We start from the raw sequence: 19,368 nt of genomic DNA on the forward strand, positions 1-19,368 counted from the left end.
TCTTTCCTTTTCTTTCTCTTGTTCTTTAGTTCTTGTTTTTTGAGACAGACTCTTGTATGTAGCTCTGGCTGTCGTAGCTCTGGCTGTCCTGGAACTCACAAAGAACCTCCTGTCTCTGGGGTTAAAGGCATGTGTCACCACACCCAGCCCAAATCTTCTCACGTTCTGTTTATTGTGTTATCCTTTGTTTTTGTCTTCCTAACTTTGACACAAATCCCTCTTTTAGGATTTCGAGTTCTTACTCTGTAGCCCTGAACGGCCTCAAATTCACAATCCACCTGTCTCTGCCTCTGCCTCTGCCTCTGCCTCATGAGGTTAAAGGCCACTGCATGCAGAAAGATCATCAAATTTTAAATCAGATGACCTGGATTAAAGTCTGGGCTCCAACACTTACTAAGTAATGATTAGCAAATTACCCAGCGTTCCAAGCTCCTCTTGATTGTCATGATAAAAGGGCTCACTCTGTTTCATAGGACTGTCAAAGTGTTTGGTGAGATAGTGTTTGTGAGGTCTCTCTGTAAGTTCAAGTATGGTTTTTTTATTCAGGAACTAGAAATACATAAGTGGAGAATAATGTTACTTTGGAGTACTTCAGAATTAAACCATTTATATCATATCTTATTAATCTGAATATACTATTACCCATATTTATGATGATGGTCTTTGCCCTGTTTTTGAACACAAGAAAGCTAGTCTAGAGTAGCTTGAAATTAGTCACCTTAGTTAATAAGTAAGTGGCTACAAGATGTGCATAGCTTTGCATTTGAGAGTTTAATTCTGACCTTTCTCGGTCATCATGTATTGTCAGCTGAGAATTACCAAGTACAGAAAACACTGAAGTTTTTAGTGTGTATGCATAACTGACTAATCATTAAAAGTAGCCCATTTTTGCTTACATTAAGTAAGAACCCATTTTATTTACTAAAACCAATATTTAGAATTGTAGTTAACTCTTTAAATGCATAGTTAGTGCATTCTCATTTAATAGAGGGGGAAATTAGGGCCTATGAACTATCAGTGCTTGGCTGGCCTCAGGACTTCTAAAGTAGGTAATGCCAGAGCCTGGAGTAGACTTGAGATCTTGAATAGACTGGAGTGTTCTTTCCATTCTTCTGAAGTTGTCCTCAGGCCTCCTGGGGAGCTTTGGTAATAGCCTGGTTTGCGTAACACTGTTTTCTCATGTCCGTGATTTCCCTCCCTGATTTTGCTTCTTTAATCCTATAAATTGTAGGGAAACAAACTGCTCAGTGAGATTCACAGGGAAAGCCAGGACAGGGACACCTGTGGTCACAGTGCTTGAGACTGAGGTGGAAGGATACTACATTCAAAGCCAGACTGGGATGGACTACATAGTAAGAACCTGTCGCAAATAAAATTTCTAAAAAATTGTTGAGTAGGATGTATTAAGGAAAGGAAATTACTTATGTTTTCCAGAATAGTCTCAGATCACCATCAATTGTATCAGGTATTGTGAAATGTTATCATTTAAGTGGAAATGACAGGAGCTCTGTAACGTGCCTCTTACTGATGTTACAAATGCATGGGGAAGAGCTTTTTCTTTTCCTTCCTCCTGATACAAAGAACTTTCTGAGCTGCTGTAATACTGATACTCTATTTTTATTAATTTTCACCTACAAGGCCATTTGTCTAACTGTCATTCTAAGTAAGCAGTCTTTGTAGAAGAATAGATGCTTTGTTTTGATCCTTTGCTTCCACGACTCCACAGCCACATTTCGCTCCTCCCGTGGGGAAGCAGTGGTGGTAGTGTGACTCTGGGAACTGGACACACTGAAGCGGTCGCAATGTTGATAGTCTGCTTTCACAGGGATGTGCAAGTATTCTTTCAGAGTAAACTTGTTAGGGGGGGCGGGGGCGGTGCTAGGATTGAACCCAGAGCCTTGTGCCAACTATCATAGGTTCAGCTGCTGGCTAAACCCCAACACCTAGAATAAACTTTTTTGTTTGTTTGGAGGTTTTTTTGGCTGTTTGTTTTTGTTGTTGTTTTATAGAGAACTCTCCTAGCTGGTCTAGATTTCATTATATAGACCAGTCTGGCTTGAAACTTAGAGAGCTCTACCTGCTTCTCGACTGCTAGGGCAAAAGGTGTGCTTTACCGCTCCCTGCTAGAATAAATTTTAAAGAGTGTGTTGTCTCTAGAAACTCTGTTTTGTTTTTTGTTTTGTTTTACGTATTATCTCTTTTTTTTGTATTTGTAATTTTTTAAAACAATCTTTTCTCATTTTACATGCTGATTCCAGTTCCCTCTTTCACACCTCCTCCTGCTCCCCTCACCTTTCACCCACCCCACCCCCTATCCACTCCTCAGAGAGGATGAGGCTTCCCATGGGAAGTCAACAAAGTCTGTCATATCACTTTGAGGCAGGACCAAGGCCCTCCCCTCTGTATATATGCTGAGCAAAGTATCATCCCCCGCCAAAGAGAATGGCCTGCAAAAGCCAGTTCAATCACTGGAGATAAATCCTGGTCCCACTGCCAGTGACCTCACAGATTGCCCCAGCAACACAACTATCACCCCCATTCAGAGGGCCTAATTTGGGCCTATGCGGGTTCCCCCGCTGTCATTCGGGAACCAGTGAGCTCCCACTAGCTCAGGTCAACTGTCTCTGTGGCTATCCCCATCATGGTCTTGATCCCTGTGCTCTTATTATTGTTCCTCCCTCTCTGACTAGACTCTGGGCGCTCAGCCCAGTGCTAGCTGTGACTCTTCATCTGTGTCCATCAGTTGCTGGATGGAGTTTCTGTGATAACAATTAAGGTAGTCATCAATCTGATTACAGGGGAAGGCCAGTTCAGGTACCCTTTTCACTATTGCTTAGGGTCTTAGCTGGCTCATCCTTATGGATTCCTGGGAATTTCCCTGGTTTGAGGTTTCTTGCTAGCCCCATAATGGCTTCCTCAATAATCTCTTTTCTTCTCCCTCATATTTTCTTCCCCCTCTTCCCTTCTTCTCTTCCCCTCCCCTTCCACCCTCCCTCTTCACCCCCCATGATCCCAATTTTCTCAAGAGTTCTTCTCTATTTTCCCTTCCTAAGGGGATCCATGTATGTTTCTCGTAGTGTTCTCCTTGTTACCTAGCTTCTCTGGGGTCATGGACTGTAGGCTGGTTGTCCTTTGCCAAACCTGACTCCAGAGTTTGAGTCTCAAAACCCACGTGTTGAAGAAGAGAGCAGACTCCTACAAGTTGTCTTCTGATCTCTACACATGGGGCTGTGGCACTTATGTACCCACATATACATGCACTAAATAAAAAGTGTTTGGAAAAAGAATGGTTCACTGTGCAAAACTAATATGGTGATGGGGCAGGAAAGATGGCTCAGCAGGTCAGAGCACTGACTGCTCTCCAGAGAACCCAGATTCAGGTCCCGGCACCCACATGCCATCTCACAACTATTTGTAACTCCAGCTCTAGAAGATCTGGCCTTTGCTGGCACCAGGCACATACATGGTACACATACATACATGCAGGTATTCACACATGAGCATAACTAAATCTTAAAAAGAATATAGTGTTTTAAAAAGCTGATACAGTGGTTATATATATATTTTTTTTAATAAAGCAAGTGTCGTGGCACATGCCTTTTATGTATAGTCTTCTGTCTGCATGTATGCCTGCAGACCAGAAGGGGGCACCAGGTCTCATTACACATGGTTGTGAGCCACCATGTGTTTGCTGGGAATTGAACTCAGGTCCTCTGGAAGGACAGCCAATGCTTTTAACTGCTGAGCCATCTCTCCATCCCCCAGTGGTTATATTTTACAAGGAGAATGCTAGTTAAGTAAGGGACAGATAGGAGCAAGATTTTCTTATATACATGGTAGCTTTTGTGTATTCACAATAACTTTAAGCAGTCAGTTTGTCAAATGATGCTGTCTCATTCCATGGACCACTTCACAAGTTTTTCCAGAAACCTTTAGGTATTTATGTGTAGGTTACAAAAGGCACTGATAGGAGAGAGAATACTCAAAGTTCCATGGCCCTGGTAGTGTTTAAAGATCTTTTTAAACATTATGGTACAGTCATCCTTTACATCCACATGGACAGATTTCAGGATCCCTGTCAGATATCAAAATACATGCAGACATAGAACTCCAGCACTCAGGAGGAAGTCTGAGGCCAGTCTGGTCTACATAGCAAGCAGTTCGCCCCACCCCCAAACTTAAGAAATTAGGTTCAGAAACATTCAAGGGATTTCCCATGCATTCCCCTCAAATCATGTATTTTCAGAAAACACATTCTTTAACTGGTATCACCTTTTGACAGTTTCTGTTACTTATTCAGTCTGGTGGGCTGGTAATCTCTGATTGTGTACATTGAGTCAGGGTATATTGCTCACTTAGATTGCTTATTCAATTTGTAACACTCAGTTTTGCGGGCCCTTAATCTAATCCTTAATGTAGGGAGTCGTCAGCTGTTCCGGCTTAGCCTAGAACTAGGTATGCTTAACCATTCCACTTCCAGATACTTAAAGCAAGAAAGGTTACTGAAAGGTGGTGAGACCTAAGCTGACATCTTCGATGGCTTGCTTGTGTTATTAAGGAGCCTGACTTGAAAGGATGTTAATTTTATTGTGGAATAATGTTGCCAAGAAAATGAGAGTTGGTGGGTTTAGTGCTCTTACTTTTCTATCCTTTCTCTTGTTAATTTTTCCAGGAACTTTTACCTAAGGGAACTGCTATTATTGTATCATCACACAGTTGTTTTAAAAAATAATATTTATTTGTTTGCATATGGGTCTGTACGTGCATACCAAAGCATGTGGCAGTCAGGAGCCAACTTAGAGGAGTCGGTTCTCCTTTTACATGTGAGACCTGAAATTGAACTCAGGTTATTAGCCTTGGTGGCAGGTGCCTTTACCCACGAAGCTTTAGTTTTAGGGTAGAGAAGTGCCTTGCCAACAGCATACTCCTGACTGTTATTTAGGGCCGTGCTGTATCTGGGTGCTGCTTCTAGTAAGTTTGTTACTAACTTGGTAGGTTTCCCCGCCCCTTTGTGGGACTAAATAATTTTGTTTTGTTTTGTTTTTGTATTCTAAATGGAGCTAATGTTTAAAATGAATGTAGTATTATAGTCTTAGGACGTACACAGCCTACAAAGAGCCTTTGTGAGCTGACTTAGCGTTGCCTTATAAGCATTCCTGCCAGAAACAAACAAAATAGCACAAGTTTAATACCAACCTTTTGTTTCAAACACAGTATTTTAAGGCATTTCTCGTGTCTGAAATGTTGTTTGTTCTGGGTTATGCTTCTGTTCTACTTCTGCCCTTTGACCTAATCAAAAAATGGCATTTTTGTAAGGAATTATTATAAGGTTTATTTTAGCAGCCTCACTCATATAAGCTAAACTAACATATACTGTGCACTCGCACTGCAAAGTAGGTTCCACTGAAGATCGAGAATTTGTGCTAGATTCTAGGTTGAGGACATTTCCATCTTTTAAACAGAACAAGAATACTTGGGACTTACTTCCATATTCATGAACTCAACAGTATTTCATGGCACATGGCTGAAATTGGTCCTACTGCATTGAATTGTGGAAAGCAACTTATTTCATCTTATCCTACTTATATGGGCTTCTTTTAGATTTTTTGTTTTGTTGTTTTTGTTTTTCAAGACAGGGTTTTTCTGTGGGTCCCTGGCTGTCCTGAAACTCACTCTGTAGACCAAGCTGGCTTCAAACTAAGAGATCTGCCTGCCTCTGCCTCCTGAATACTGGGATTAAAGGTGTGTACCACCACCCCTTGGCTTATTTTTGATCTGTGTGGGTGTTTGCCTGCGTGTATGTTTGTGAACCACGTGGGCTTAGTGTCCGTGGAATAGGGAAGAGGGCCTCTAGAACTGAAGTTATAAGCAGTTGTGAGCTGATGTATAGGTGTTAGAAACAAAACCCTGGATCCTTTGGAAGAGCAGCCAGTGCTCTTAACTACTGGGCTATCTCTCCAGCACCCAACTTTAGACTTTTACCCTTAAATAACTTTTTTGGGCAGTGGATGTGGGGCTTCATGACAGGGTTTTTCTGTGTAGCCCTAGTTGTCCTGGAATTCTGTAAACCAGACTGGCCTTGAATTCATTTGCCTGCCTCTAGCTGCCTCTGCCTCCCAAGTGCTAGGATTAAAGGCGTGTGTCACCATCTCCTGGCGGTACACATGAAATTTAAAAGGGAGGGGGCATGGAGAAGTAGTGCTAGCCACTTATATGTAATCTCCTTGTATGATTTGATAGGTTTTGTTTGGTTGGTTTTGGGTTTTGGTTTGTCTGTGTCACAGGCTCTGGCAGGCTCTGGCCCTAGCCTGCCTGAACCTTGTGAGAATCGCCCAGGCTTTGCCTCCTGAGTGCTAGGGTTACAAGTTTGTGTCATCATGTGTTTTGTCTTGTTTCATTGAGATAGAATCTCATACTGTGGTCCATACTGGCCTAGAATTCACTGAATCTCATGGCAATCCCACTGCCACAGCTTTTCAAATACTGGGATTGCAGGTAAGTCAGGATGCCTACATCTAAGAACTTCTTCTTGAGATAGAAAAACTAAATTAATGACAGTCCCCCAAGGCAAAAGAAGAACATTTAAGGATGAAATGAAAATTAAGATGGGGCTGTTATACAAATATGCTCAAATGCAAAAGCTTAAATTACCTAAAGAAACATTGAAAGAGAGAAACCAAGAGCGAGGTGAGTCAGCAGTTGAGAGCACCAGCTGCTCTCGCAGAACACCAAGTTTAATTCCCAACATAGTGGCTCTCAGCCATTTGTAACTCCAGTTGCAGGGGATGTTACACTCTTCCGGCCTCCATAGGCACTCCACACAGGTGAAGTACAGACATACATGCAGGCAAAAGATCCATACACCTACAATCTTTTTTAATTAAAGAAAAAATTAGAAGGAGGAGACTTAAGTGGAGATGATAATTTTTTTTCTTTTACAGCTGTAAAAAATTTAAACAATTTTGAGCTGTAAAGGAAAGCAGAATTGGGGTAAGGAATAAGTAAGCTCTATCTTAGGGAGTGGCCATGGGATATATAATCCAAATGATCCTTGTCCTGATGGCTTCAACTCAATCAGGACATATTGGTAACTTTCAAGGACAAATTGCCCTTCACTCTAACAAGTAATATGATAATGAGTGAGATTAATAGGGTGTGCTAATGCTGGATTGGGTAACCACCTGCAGCTAGAAAACACAGGAAGTAAGGACAGAGTGTAAAAAGGTAAAAGGTAGGTAGGTACTTAATGTCCTCCCGGGGCATCTGGAATTTGATAGGATGCCATGGTTCAGGGACTGAGTTAGTAAACATATAGCCTAGTAGACTCTAAGAATTAGAATTATTCCAACCAGCCTTACAAGTCACAATACCAATTTTCTTTTTTCTTGTCTGTTTGTTTGTCAAGACAGGGCTTCTTTGTGTACCCTTGGCTGTCCTAGAACTTGCTCTGTAGACCAGGCTGGTCTTGAACTCCCAGAGATCCAAGTGCTAGGATTAAAGGCATGTGCCGCCACCACCTGAGTTTGGCTCAATTTTCTAATTATTACAAAGAAAAATATGTAGATTGAGATTGTTTCTTTCAAAAGTCTTCAAGAAATAATCTGTATCTAGTTTGTGGAAAGAAATGTGTGTTGCCAACAAGTCAGTACACGCTGTGCTGTAAGGCCAGTTGTATCTGGGTGCTGCTTTTGGATTTGTTGTGACTTGTTTTGTGATATTATCTGAGTCAGTTTACTTCTGCTTGCCTGTGTGTGCATCATAGGAGTGGTTTGGGCTTGAATACTTTGTAGGATCCTTCTGTGATCTGATTATTCTTACAGAATATTCATAAGGCACTGTCATGTGGAACATTATGCTTTTGAGAGAAAGAGAATTGTCACTATATAGAGGGTATTTAAGGCTGAGTGACTAGATGACATCATTAGGGAGAGAGTGTGAAGAGAACACAAAAAGGAACCTAGGACCAGGCTTTGAATAACTCCAAGAAGTAGAAGCAAAAGGAGCTGTAAGTAGCCAGAGGAATAGGGAAGAGACCCGACCCTTCACCTGCACCCCACTAGGTAAGAGGCTCGATAAGGTTTGTGTTCTTACATTTGCTAGCACGGAGGTCATTAGTGCTCTTGATGAAAGACATTTCCTGATTCTCTGATCCGTGGAATCAGAAGGCTCCCGGCACTGCTGCTGAGGAAGAGTGTGTGTAGACTGTCCGCATGCAGCTGTGGAGAACCGTATCTGTGAAGGATGGGAATGGGGAGTACTGGATGATGTCTATCTGCCAGAGAGAATAAAGAAGCCCAGATTGACGGCACAGAGAGAACCGAATGAGCTAAGTGAGCTAAATCCCTGGAAATGTGAAAGAGGGTTAGTGTGGGATGTGTTTGATGGTAGGGTCTATTCCTGTGTGGGAGTGTGTCTTAATAGGACTGAAGACTCTCAAGGGCTGAGACTGTGGCTCATTGGAAGAGCCACTTACATGCATCATGTCCCAAGATCATCCCCAGTAGTGCCAAAAAAATAAAAAGAAGAAGAAGAAGAAAAGAGGAAAACTATGTTGATAACTGGGAAAATGGATAAATATCAATTAAAGTTTGAGGTTTGGCATCTAAGATGATTACTGGCAGCCAATGAACACTTGATAGATCTTTATTGAGTAAGTGAATTTAAAGTGGCTGTACTGTTGTTTTTTTTATTTTCCTAGCTGTGTTCAGTTGTTTAGACACATCTCAAAATGCAGAATTAATTCCAGGGAAATAGAAGTTTTGCAGAGTTAGTCCTACAGTTTTGTGACAAAAGAAAATATGTTTTAAATTAGGAATTAATTTCTGTTGAGACAAGATCTGGGTATGTAGTGGGGACTGTCCTCATTCTACTGCTTCAGCCACCAAGTGTTGGGATTATGGGTGTGTATCACCACAGCTAGTCTCTCCTAAATGGTCAAAATGCAAAAGGGTGTTTGGTTTGCTTGTGGCACTGGCTAGCAAACCCAAGGCCTTGCATTGTGCATTACCTCTGAGCTTAACACCCAAGAGCTTCTGATGCTTTGATAACCTGATGTGCAAAACCCTTCTTTCTTAGTTTATTACCTTTAGGTTGTAATTTCTTCTTTTGGAAATAATAAACATTCTTAAAAACTTATTTTTAAAACTGAATTTGTTTTGTTTGTGAAGTAGTACACCACACCAACTAAACAAAAAACTGTTTTCCCTCAGTTATTTCTAACAAATAAAATTCCAGATTTTAAGTTTGATAGAGAGCATTTTTGAGAATGAAATGTCAATGTGCTATTTTTAGCATATTGTATAAGAACAGATTATTTGCCTAAATAAAAAATACTGTTACAAATGGACCCAAGTTGTTTTGTCCATTCACGATGACACTAAGGGAAAGAATACAGAGGCAGGCGGATCTCTGTGAGTTCGAGACCAGCCTGGTCTACAAGAGCTAGTTCCAGGACAGGCTCTAAAAAAGCTGCAGAGAAACCCTGTCTCGAAAAACCAAAGAAAAAAAAGATTTTATATGGAATTATATAAATTATTTATACAACTCTTGGTTATAAAAGGAGAAAACAGTGTGACCACATCATACAGTTACCATGTGGGATGTATGCCATTTTGCTCCTGTATTCAGTTTTAGTCTCAGTTGCAAAGCACACAACTCTAACGCATTACTGGGATTTATTTTCTGTATTAGCTCCTCCAGAGTTACTGATCTATGAAATGGCAGAGAATGGAAAAAATTGTGACCAGAGACGTGTAGCAATGAGTAAGGAGCAACACAATGGGAGTTTCCCAGGTAAGGAATCTACGGTAGCAGTAATAGCAAACTGCCTGGGTATTTGGTGACTGTCATTCTTCTGGGGCTTTAAATGCCTTTCCTCACTGAATCCTTTCACTGACCAAGTAGTTTGTCTTTACATTTGAGCTGCCACAGGCCTTTAATCCCAGCACTCGGGAGGCAGAGGCAGATGTATATCTATGAGTCTGGGGCCACCCTGGTCTACATAGTGAACTCTAGGACAGCCAGGGCTCCACAGTGAAACCCTGTCTCAAGACAGACAGACAAATTGCCGCAGAAATACCAACGTGTTCCACTCTGCTGGGTTCTGTGGGGGGGGGAGGGTACATAGGAGGTTTTAGTTGGTTGGGTATTTTTATTTTTCTGTTTGTTTGTTTTTTGGGGACAAGGCTTCAGGGTTTTTCTGTGTAGCTATGACTGTCCTAGAACTCACTTTGTGGACCAGGCTGGCCTCAAACTCACAGATCCACTTGCCTCTGCCTGCCAAGTGTCTGGATTAAAGATGAGCACCACAACTCACCTGGCTACGAATAGGATTGTATGTTTTGTTTTGTGCTTGCACCGTTTGTTGTTACCTCAGTAACAGTGATGGGGAAAAAAACAGCCGTGGTGGGGGGGGGCTGATATAGTTCAGTGATAGAGGGGCATACGCAGGATGCGTGAAGTCCCGGACTTGGTCCTCTGCACTAAACATGACTGGCGACCATGACAGTTAGTTCATGAGATTGGACCAGTTGCCATGTCTCGGGATCCTAGGACTTGCTGTGAGTGGTTACCTGAGACATGGATGAAACTTTTCTCATCCGTCATGCATTGTGCTGTCCTTCTCCATGATAGCTAAGAATACGTTGCGAAGTTGCCACTGGTGGAAAGAGGTAGGCATGGACAGACATGTGAGAAGCCATTGAGGATTCAGTGTGTACCACAGTCCTTGGCTTCTTGTTAGAGATTTAGATACTTGTTATAATTTTGTTCCTCTCAGGTTAGTACCATGAACCCCTTCATTTTGCCCGGTCTCGATGTTAAACCTCCTTTCTATTTCGAGATTTTCTTATGCAGTCTTAGAGATATAAGATGGGAAGGTGTGTTATTTTTATTCTTTGAAAATGTGGCACAGATGGTAGGAATTCTGTTTTAACTTCTTTGCTGTTGTTTTTCAGACCCCTCTTCCGTACATGAAAAGAAGAGAAGGGATCGGGAAGAAAGACAGAACATTGTCCTGTGGAGGCAGCCACTCACTACCTTGCAGTATTTTTCTCTGGAAACTCTTGTAGTTTTGAAGGAATGGACCTCAAAGTAAAGAGTTTTCTGTTACTTTTTATATAAATTGTATTTACTAATTTTAGAAGTCCTCAGCCATCTCCTACTCCCTGCCATCTGTTTCACCAAAATGGATTCATTAAATTTAGAATGTTATAGGATCATTTGTTTTCCTTCCTATAGTTTAAAAAGAATTTGACTAGGGATGGGGATGTAGCTCATTAAGAGTACTTGTCTCCCACGGACAAAGCCAGCACCAAGCAACACCAGGTTTTCAAGGTCATCCTTTGTTCTATAGTTCAAGATGGTCACCCCACCATCTCCCTGTCCCTAAAGGGAGAGCAATAGATTGGGATGTTTGGTTTGAGGAAAAATGATGGAGGAAACGTTATTTACTTGACAGGTTGTTACAGTTGACTCCTGTTTCATTTTGGGTCTTCCAAGGGAAAAAAATTAAGAAGATAGTGGGTTTTTTTTTTCCTGATTTTATCTTGAAATGGAATGAGGCATGCAGTAGATATACTAAGCCTGCAGCAAGTTCAACATGCATGTGGTGCTTACTGACAGCCAGTGAAAAAGAACTCTGCCATGAAGTGTTTCTGTCTGCGCCCTGCCTGTTTGAAATATCTCAGCGAGCAGGTTGAACTTTCATGCCCTATTATTTTCTTTTTTAAAAAAGAAATTATTTTATTTTATTTCATGTGCATTAGTGTTTTGCCTGCATATATGTCTGTGTGCAGGTGTCAGATTCCTTGAACTGGAGTTACAGAGAGTTAGTGGGTTGTTGGGAACGGAACCTGGGTTCTCTGAAAGAGCAACAGTGCTCTTAACCACTGAGCCATCTCTCTAGCCTCCCTACTATTTTCTTGTTCTTCTAAATTATCTATATTATTATCTTACATTTTGTTGTACATAAAACATTTTGTGACAATTTTCAGCTCATTTGATCTTGTAGGAGGTCCATGAAGAAGAAAGAGCAAATATATAATCATTACCATTTTAAAAGCAAAAACCAAAATCTGAAAGGTTAAGTGTCCTGCTAAAAAAGCAGCACTAAGTGGCCCACCCAGCCCACGGGCTTTACAGCCTGGGAGCCCGTGCTCTCCCTGTCACACTGTAATTCCTCCCCATATTAAAACAGGAGGTGTGAGCCGCAGGCTTTGGGCACAGGGAGAGCTGTGGTAAGGCTATGTGATAATTCGGTTTCTGGGCCCATGTACCTTGGCTGATTCCTTTTTACATCCCAAAGGCTGTTTCTGCAAATTGCAAGATTAATGTGAGATGTTTTTATTTGTTTTTAAGGCTATGGCATCGTCAAAGCATTGTGTTGACTTCTTTACTGCTGCTTGCTGTGCTTATAGCTACGTATTATGTGGAAGGAGCCCACCAACAGGTAAGATACTGAGTAATTCTCTGCTCCTTGGCATTCTGTGATCACATGACATTTCAGAGTAGGACTAATATGTTTCATTAGAATTTATGCCCTCTATACTTATAAATAAACTTTTGTATCTTTAATTTTATCTGACGATTTGGTATCTTACCATCTTATTCCATATACTAAAAATACCGAGCACTGTTTCATACCTGTTCAACATTATTTTAATATTTAGGATTCCTCTTTACCTTAAAAGATTTAAAGTATTCAGTCAAAACGGTACGAATCCTAACTTTACGAATCCTTTCATCTCTCAAAGCCTTCATAATGTCTATAATGTGCTTTTATGATCCAGCCAACAGATTGCATCCTAGATTGAGAGTTAGATTTTGTTTCTATGGAAGGTCGTTTCCTGTAGTATATAGTCATGTACTGATGGGAAAATAACAGGTTAACATTTTGTTAGCACCTTTCATTAAAATGGCAAAATGTTAATCTATTCTAATAGGAAATGTTTCTATAAAGCTATCATTTTAAAGTAATTTTTTGTTTGGTTGGTTGGTTTCTCTGTGTAGCCCTGGCTGTTCTGAAACTTGCTTTGTAGACCAAGCTGGCGTCAAACTAACTCACTAAGATTCGCCTGTCTCTGCCTCCCAAGTGCTGGGAATAGAGGCGTGTGCCACCACTGCCCAGCTAAAGCAATTTAATTAATGTCAGGGAAGGTATTTTTTTATTATTATAGTTGTGAATGCATTTCCTGTAGATAATCTTTATATGTTGATAAGAATTTGCAGTCAAGCTAACCATGGTGGAACATGCCACTAAGTCCAACAGAGGCAGGAAGATCACCATGAGTTTGAAGCTAGCCAATTTTACAGAGTGCCAGGCTAGCCAGGGATACATAGTGAAATTCTGTTTCTTAAACAAACAAACAAACAAACAAACAAGCCAAGCAGACAAAACACTTTGTAATCGGCTCCCTGATTTTTTTCTTTTTTTTTTTTTTTTTAATTTATTTATTATGTATACAACGTTCCTTCCCTGTATGCTTGCATGCCAGAAGAGGGCACCAGATCTCATTATAGATGGCTGTGAACCACCATGTGGTTGCTGGGAATTGAACTCAGGACCTCTGGAAGAGCAGTCAGTGCTCTTAACCTCTGAGCCATCTCTCCAGCCCCCTGACTTTTTCTTTTTAACTAACACTTAGAAATTTCTCTAGAAATAAATCAACTCTTTCAAGGCATCTTTCTTAACACTGTACTTTATTTTTGCCCATATTTGAAACATATTTTAAAAACCTGGTGTTAAAAATTTGCTTGAATAATCAAGAATGTATTCTATTTACAAAATGTGTGATTTCTCCCACCCCACACACTCCACCGTCTATATTTCGAGACAGGATTTCTACATAGCCCTTCCTGGCTGGAACTCACTATGTAGACCAGGCTGGCCTGGAACTCATAGAGATCCCCCTGCCTCTGCCTCCCAAGCACTGGGATTAAAGGCATGCACCCATGGGATTAAAGGCATGCACCCATGGGATTAAAGGCATGCACCGCCACACTTAGCTCATTGCCTCCCTTCCTTCCTTCCTTCCTTCCTTCCTTCCTTCCTTCCTTCCTTCCTTCCTTTCTTTTTTTTTATTTGTTTGTTTATTATATACATGTGTTCTGCCTGCATGACAGAAAAGGGCACCAAATATCATTATAAATGGTCGTGAGCCACCATGTAGTTGCTGGGAATTAAACTTATGACCTCTAGAAGAACAGCCAGTGCTCTTAACCTCTGAGCCACCTCTCCAGCCCTCCCCTTTTCTTTACCATTGTGTTTTGTGTATTCCTAAAGTGTTCTCTTCACAGATATTATATAACTGTCCTTTCAATACTGTCTTATGTTTTCTTAAAGTTTGTAATTTTTAAGTCACTTTAGAGTATTTATTCTTAGCATCAGTATACTAGGCTGGGCATGGTAGCATATATGTATAATCACACCATTCAAAAAGTAGAAGCAGGAGGATCAACTGAAATTCAGGGTTAGCCTGGAATATGTAAAAAATGCCAGGCCAGGCTGGACTACAGTATGAGATCCTGTCTCAAGAAATGACAAAAAAAAAAAAAAAAAAAAGATTACCTTAATATATAGTTTGTTCTTTGTTTTTCCCTTATGTCAGCTTACTCTGCTTGAATGAGTTGGGGTTTTGGTTTGGTTTGTGTCCTCTCTGCTATAGTACACTAACAGTGTGAGACCTCATCAAGGAATTTTTTATCTTAATGTTTTTTAGCTCCTCCAAGCTTTGTTGAGCTGACTGGTCAGTGAGTGGTGGTTACTGTAGCGTGTTTCTGGGCAGACTGTTCAGGTTTATCTCCTGTCCCTTTTCTTTTCAGTATGTGCAGCGGATAGAGAAGCAGTTCCTGTTGTATGCCTACTGGATAGGCTTGGGGATTCTGTCCTCGGTTGGGCTTGGAACAGGATTGCACACCTTTCTGCTTTATCTGGTAAGAATGACTTTCTTTCAATGAGCAAGTCTTTATTGGTGCTTTCTCTTCAGAAGCTGCAGTCCTAAAATCTGTTTAATTGCTTCAGTGCTTGGTAAGTGTTGTGATCCTAAAACCAGTACCTGAAATTCAGCTGCTTGTCATGCTCTGCGGTTCCTTTGGAGCTAAAAAATTAAAAGAGAAAAGGGGGGAAACTGTTAAGCAGATATGGTTGTTTGCTTAAATTAGTTCAACCAGAAAACTTTCAGTTTTAGATTTTGAAGTAAATAGTTATTTCACCTATATAATTGTTATTTTAATATAAATTTGAGGAGTTAATTCAGTGGGTAAAGACCCGAGTTTGAATCCCCAGACTGCATGAAAAGCTAAATGGGGTACTATTGTGATCTCAGTGTTTCTATGGGACATTAGGGATAGAGGCAGGAGAATTCCCAGAAGTTCATGGGTCAGCTAGTGTGTCAGAAAATAATAGACTTTGTCTCAAACAAAGTGAAATTTGAGGATCAGTACCTGACTTTTCCCTCTGATCTCTGCGTGGCGCCATAGCACTCACGCTCCACACCCTCCAAAGACATGCCCATTTCTTGTTTCTTTGTTTTTCTGTGTAGCCCTGGAACTCACTCTGTAGTCCAGACTGGCTTCAAACTCAAAGAGATCTGCCTTCATCTGCCTCTGCTTGGGATTAAAGGTGTGTACCACCATGCCCAGCTGCCTAGATTTTATTTAAAAAGTAAATTTGAAGCAAGGAAATTTATTTCTTATTATATATGCATTAAAAACATGAATAAATTGTAAAATGTCTTTATATGAGGGCATTATTGTTTCATCTCGTCTGATCTAGGTATTTGGGAAAATATCTAGAAGCATGCAAGCATACAAAGCCACCCTGATGGCTCAGTTCAAGCCTTAGAACCTGAGTTCTTCCCTGAGACCAGATGTTTGAAGGAGAGAACTCTTCCCTCAAGCTACTCTCTGACCTCCACACATGTGCCGTAGTTCACACATACCCATTCACACAGACCCACATAATAATAATAATAATAATAATAATAATAATAATAATAATAATAAAGTAACAGTGGCCTGGAGGAATGGCTCAGCTGTTAAAGGCTAGGCTCACAACCAAAAATATAGGAGAGTTCAGTTCCCAGCACCCACAGCTGTCCCTCTAGGTTTAAAAAAAAAAAAGTAACAATGAAGTTTACTACAGAATTAATGTGAAAAAAAAAAAGTAAAATCTTTGTTTTCAGCACTTCTACCCTTGATCAGTGTGCCAGTTTAATTTAATGTGGTTAGAATTACCTCAGCTTTAATTTTTAATGTATATTAGTGTTTTGGCTGCATGTGTATCTTCATCATGTGTTTGTCTGGTGCCTGTGGAGAAACTGAGTTACACATAATTGTGAGCTACCATGTGGATGTTAAGAACTGAACCTGGGTCCTCTGCAAGAGCAGCACTTGCTCTTAACCACTGAGCCATCTCCCCAGTCCCTCGTTTTATCAAGTTTGGTGTTTGGGTGGTTGGTTTCTCAAGACAAGGTGTCTTTTGTAGCCTTGGCTGTCATGGAACTTACCACCGCTGGGCAGATTTTTTAATTTGCTATTTCCTTTCTGAGTCATAACAGACTTTTATCCTTAATTGCAGGGGTCTCTGTGACCACCATGGCCAACAGTGTCCATCCACATGAGATAAGGCAGTTTTGTTTAACACAGTTTAGTAGCTGGTGTTCATTCAAACTTCTTTTAGGCATATTTAAACACAGCACAATTTGTTGAAATAATATTCCTGGTGATAATTATCTCAATCCCATGTTGAAACTATGTAAAGTACATGTGACATCTTCCATAAAGATAGGTGCTATAGATTGATTGGGGAAAACAATGTTATAATAAGGGTCACCTGGGCCACACAGTGCAAAGGTCACCAGACTGTTAACCACCTCTACTCTGAAAACAGGTTGTAATCTTTGTCTGCATGTTTAACATTCCTAGTTTCTTTAGTGCTTGCTGTGATCACAAGGTCCTCTGAGCCTTCTAAAAATCTTTAAAAATCTCCATTTGAGCCTGGCAGTGGTGGCGCATGCCTTTAATCCCAGCACTAAGGAGGCAGAGGCAGGCGGATCTCTATGAGTTCGAGGCCAGCCTGGTCTACAAGAGCTAGTTTCAAGACAGGCTCCAGAGAAACCTGTCTCAAAAATACAAAAGAAAGAAAAAAAGAATCTCCATTTGTTGTTTGGTTGTTTCTTTTTGTTTTTGGAGATAGGGTGTAACTGTGTAGCCCTGACTGTCCTGGAACACAGGCATAGACCAGGCTGACCCTGAACCCACAGAAATTATCCTGCCTCCACCTTAAAGACAGTAACCACCACTCTAGGCCTATTTATTTTATTTTATCTATGGAATTTAATTGTGTTTGGGAAGGTCCTGATTGCATATCACCTAGAAGTGCTGACATTGCTGTTGTGAGTCCTACTCTTTGTGCTGGTGAGGTAGACCCTCTGTCTTACACTCATAACCCTCAGGCTGGAGGCCAAGCAACCCTGGCAGGAAAGTAGCCTTCTGTGCAGACTTTGTAGTAAAATAAGTGATTAAGAATCCAGTTTTAAAGACTAAAGATTAAATTCATTCTTTATCATAATCCCATCTACTAAAGGTCATGGCTTGAAAGTAATATGAAAATGCTTTGTACTTCATATCCACTGTTTTCCACAGTGAAAGTTGTTTGGGATTATACTTTGCTAATTGTGATCGAATTTATACTAAATGGTCACTTAAGAGACTAAAAAGTCATATTTTTCAGTTAATGAATGATTTCCTTATTTTTAATTTTAATTGAAAGGTTTCTACTTGAAATTGGGGTGTATTGGGACCCTCATCATTCTTTAAGCATTGTTTCTGCTTATGTAAGTGATCACAAAACAGAGGGTCATTAAGGGAAAGCAAATGCTTATCCTCAGTGTGGCTCCATGCTTAGTAGGAGCACTAGGTTAGGTCACTCGTTCTCTTTATTTTATCATCAGTGAATTAGCTTACTAATTTCCTAAACACTGTACTTTGTATGTGTAGGAGGATAAGCTGTTGCTTTGTTTTGTTTTGTTTTCCTTTTCCTGGTGAGAAAAGCCCATAATTGTCACATGCTCCGAAGACTGTCATCCATAAGTGTTTTGAAATCATTCTTCTAGAGGCTGGGGAAATGGCGCAGCAGTTAAGAACACTGTGTGCTTGCAGAGGGCCTGGGTTACATGGTGGCTCACAATCATCCATAATTCCAGTTCCAGGGAATAGAATGCCCTCTGCTGGCTTCTACAGGCATCAGTCTCCCATACACATGAAAAACATCTATCCATGTAAAATAAAATAAATCTTAAGATCTTTTTAAAAAGAGAAGAAAACCATTCTTCTAGAATTTTTTTGTCTGAGTGCATCTATATGGTCGCCATTAGGTGGCGTCACTAACACAGTCATGTATTGTATATTTGCCAATGGAACGACCTTACCCAAAGCCCAAGCCATCACGTGACTCTCTTAGCTTGGAGACATGATTTGGGGTTTTTTTTGTTGTTGTTTTTTGTTTTTTTATGTTCATGTCTATACATTTTGCTTACATAAAACTAGTGGATGGGGCTACGCGTAACGCTAATTCTAGGGAATCCAGTGCCTCTTCAGGCCTGTCTACGGGGCAAGCACATGTTATAGACATGCATGCAAGCAAGACACGAATACATACAGAATAACTCTTAACAGCTTTTTAAAGGGTCAGTGAATGCATGAGTTAAAAATGTTAATTTTTCCTAGTAGTTTTCCACAGTCCTCAACATAGTAATTATCAGCTAGCCTTTTTCCCATTGACTTGCATGATTATATGTATGAATTAGTTTCCACAGTTCGCTCTCTCTCTCTCTCTCTATATATATATATATATATATATATATATATATATATATATATATATATATATATCTCCATCCCCTGGGCTGGTCTTGAACTCACAGCACTATCACTTCCTATCACAGCTTCCCAAATACTGGGATTATAGGTGTATACCACATCATCTGGATTTCCATCCATTAATAGTAAAGAGTATGCAGAAGTTCTGATTATGAGAAAAACAGGCAAATAGCTATGTCGGGAATGTCTACTCCAATAGTGATGGTACTTGTCTCATATGATGGTTTTCAGGGTTAAATGACACAACATGTTTCTTTTCCAGCATGATATTTAGTACATAAAAAATTATTGCAGCTGTGTTAATTAATATCACTATGCTGCAGGGTTTTGGCTTTTGATTTTTAAAGAGAGAGTATAAGAAAAGGAGAAATACTGGAGACCGCTAAGGGTTTTGCATGTCACGGTGCATGTGCAAAGGTCAGAGGACAACTTTTCAGCAGTCAGTTCTCTCATTTCACCTTATTTTGAGGCAGGGTTTTTTTTTTTTAC

At 40.4% G+C, this 19,368-nt stretch overlaps 1 protein-coding gene across 1 annotated transcript in view; it reads left to right on the forward strand.

The window, feature by feature from the left end:
* Vmp1 (vacuole membrane protein 1) overlaps nucleotides 1–19,368 on the forward strand; it is a 99,282-nt gene that overhangs the window by 1,687 nt on the left and 78,227 nt on the right. The window contains 4 exon segments of the mRNA XM_042054831.1: nucleotides 9,700–9,792; nucleotides 10,956–11,091; nucleotides 12,358–12,448; nucleotides 14,821–14,931. Of these exon segments, the coding sequence (XP_041910765.1) occupies nucleotides 9,717–9,792; nucleotides 10,956–11,091; nucleotides 12,358–12,448; nucleotides 14,821–14,931 (414 nt within the window). The 5' untranslated portion in view covers nucleotides 9,700–9,716.

Source organism: Arvicola amphibius, chromosome 4 (assembly GCF_903992535.2).
Source record: "Arvicola amphibius chromosome 4, mArvAmp1.2, whole genome shotgun sequence".
Taxonomy (NCBI): domain Eukaryota; kingdom Metazoa; phylum Chordata; class Mammalia; order Rodentia; family Cricetidae; genus Arvicola; species Arvicola amphibius.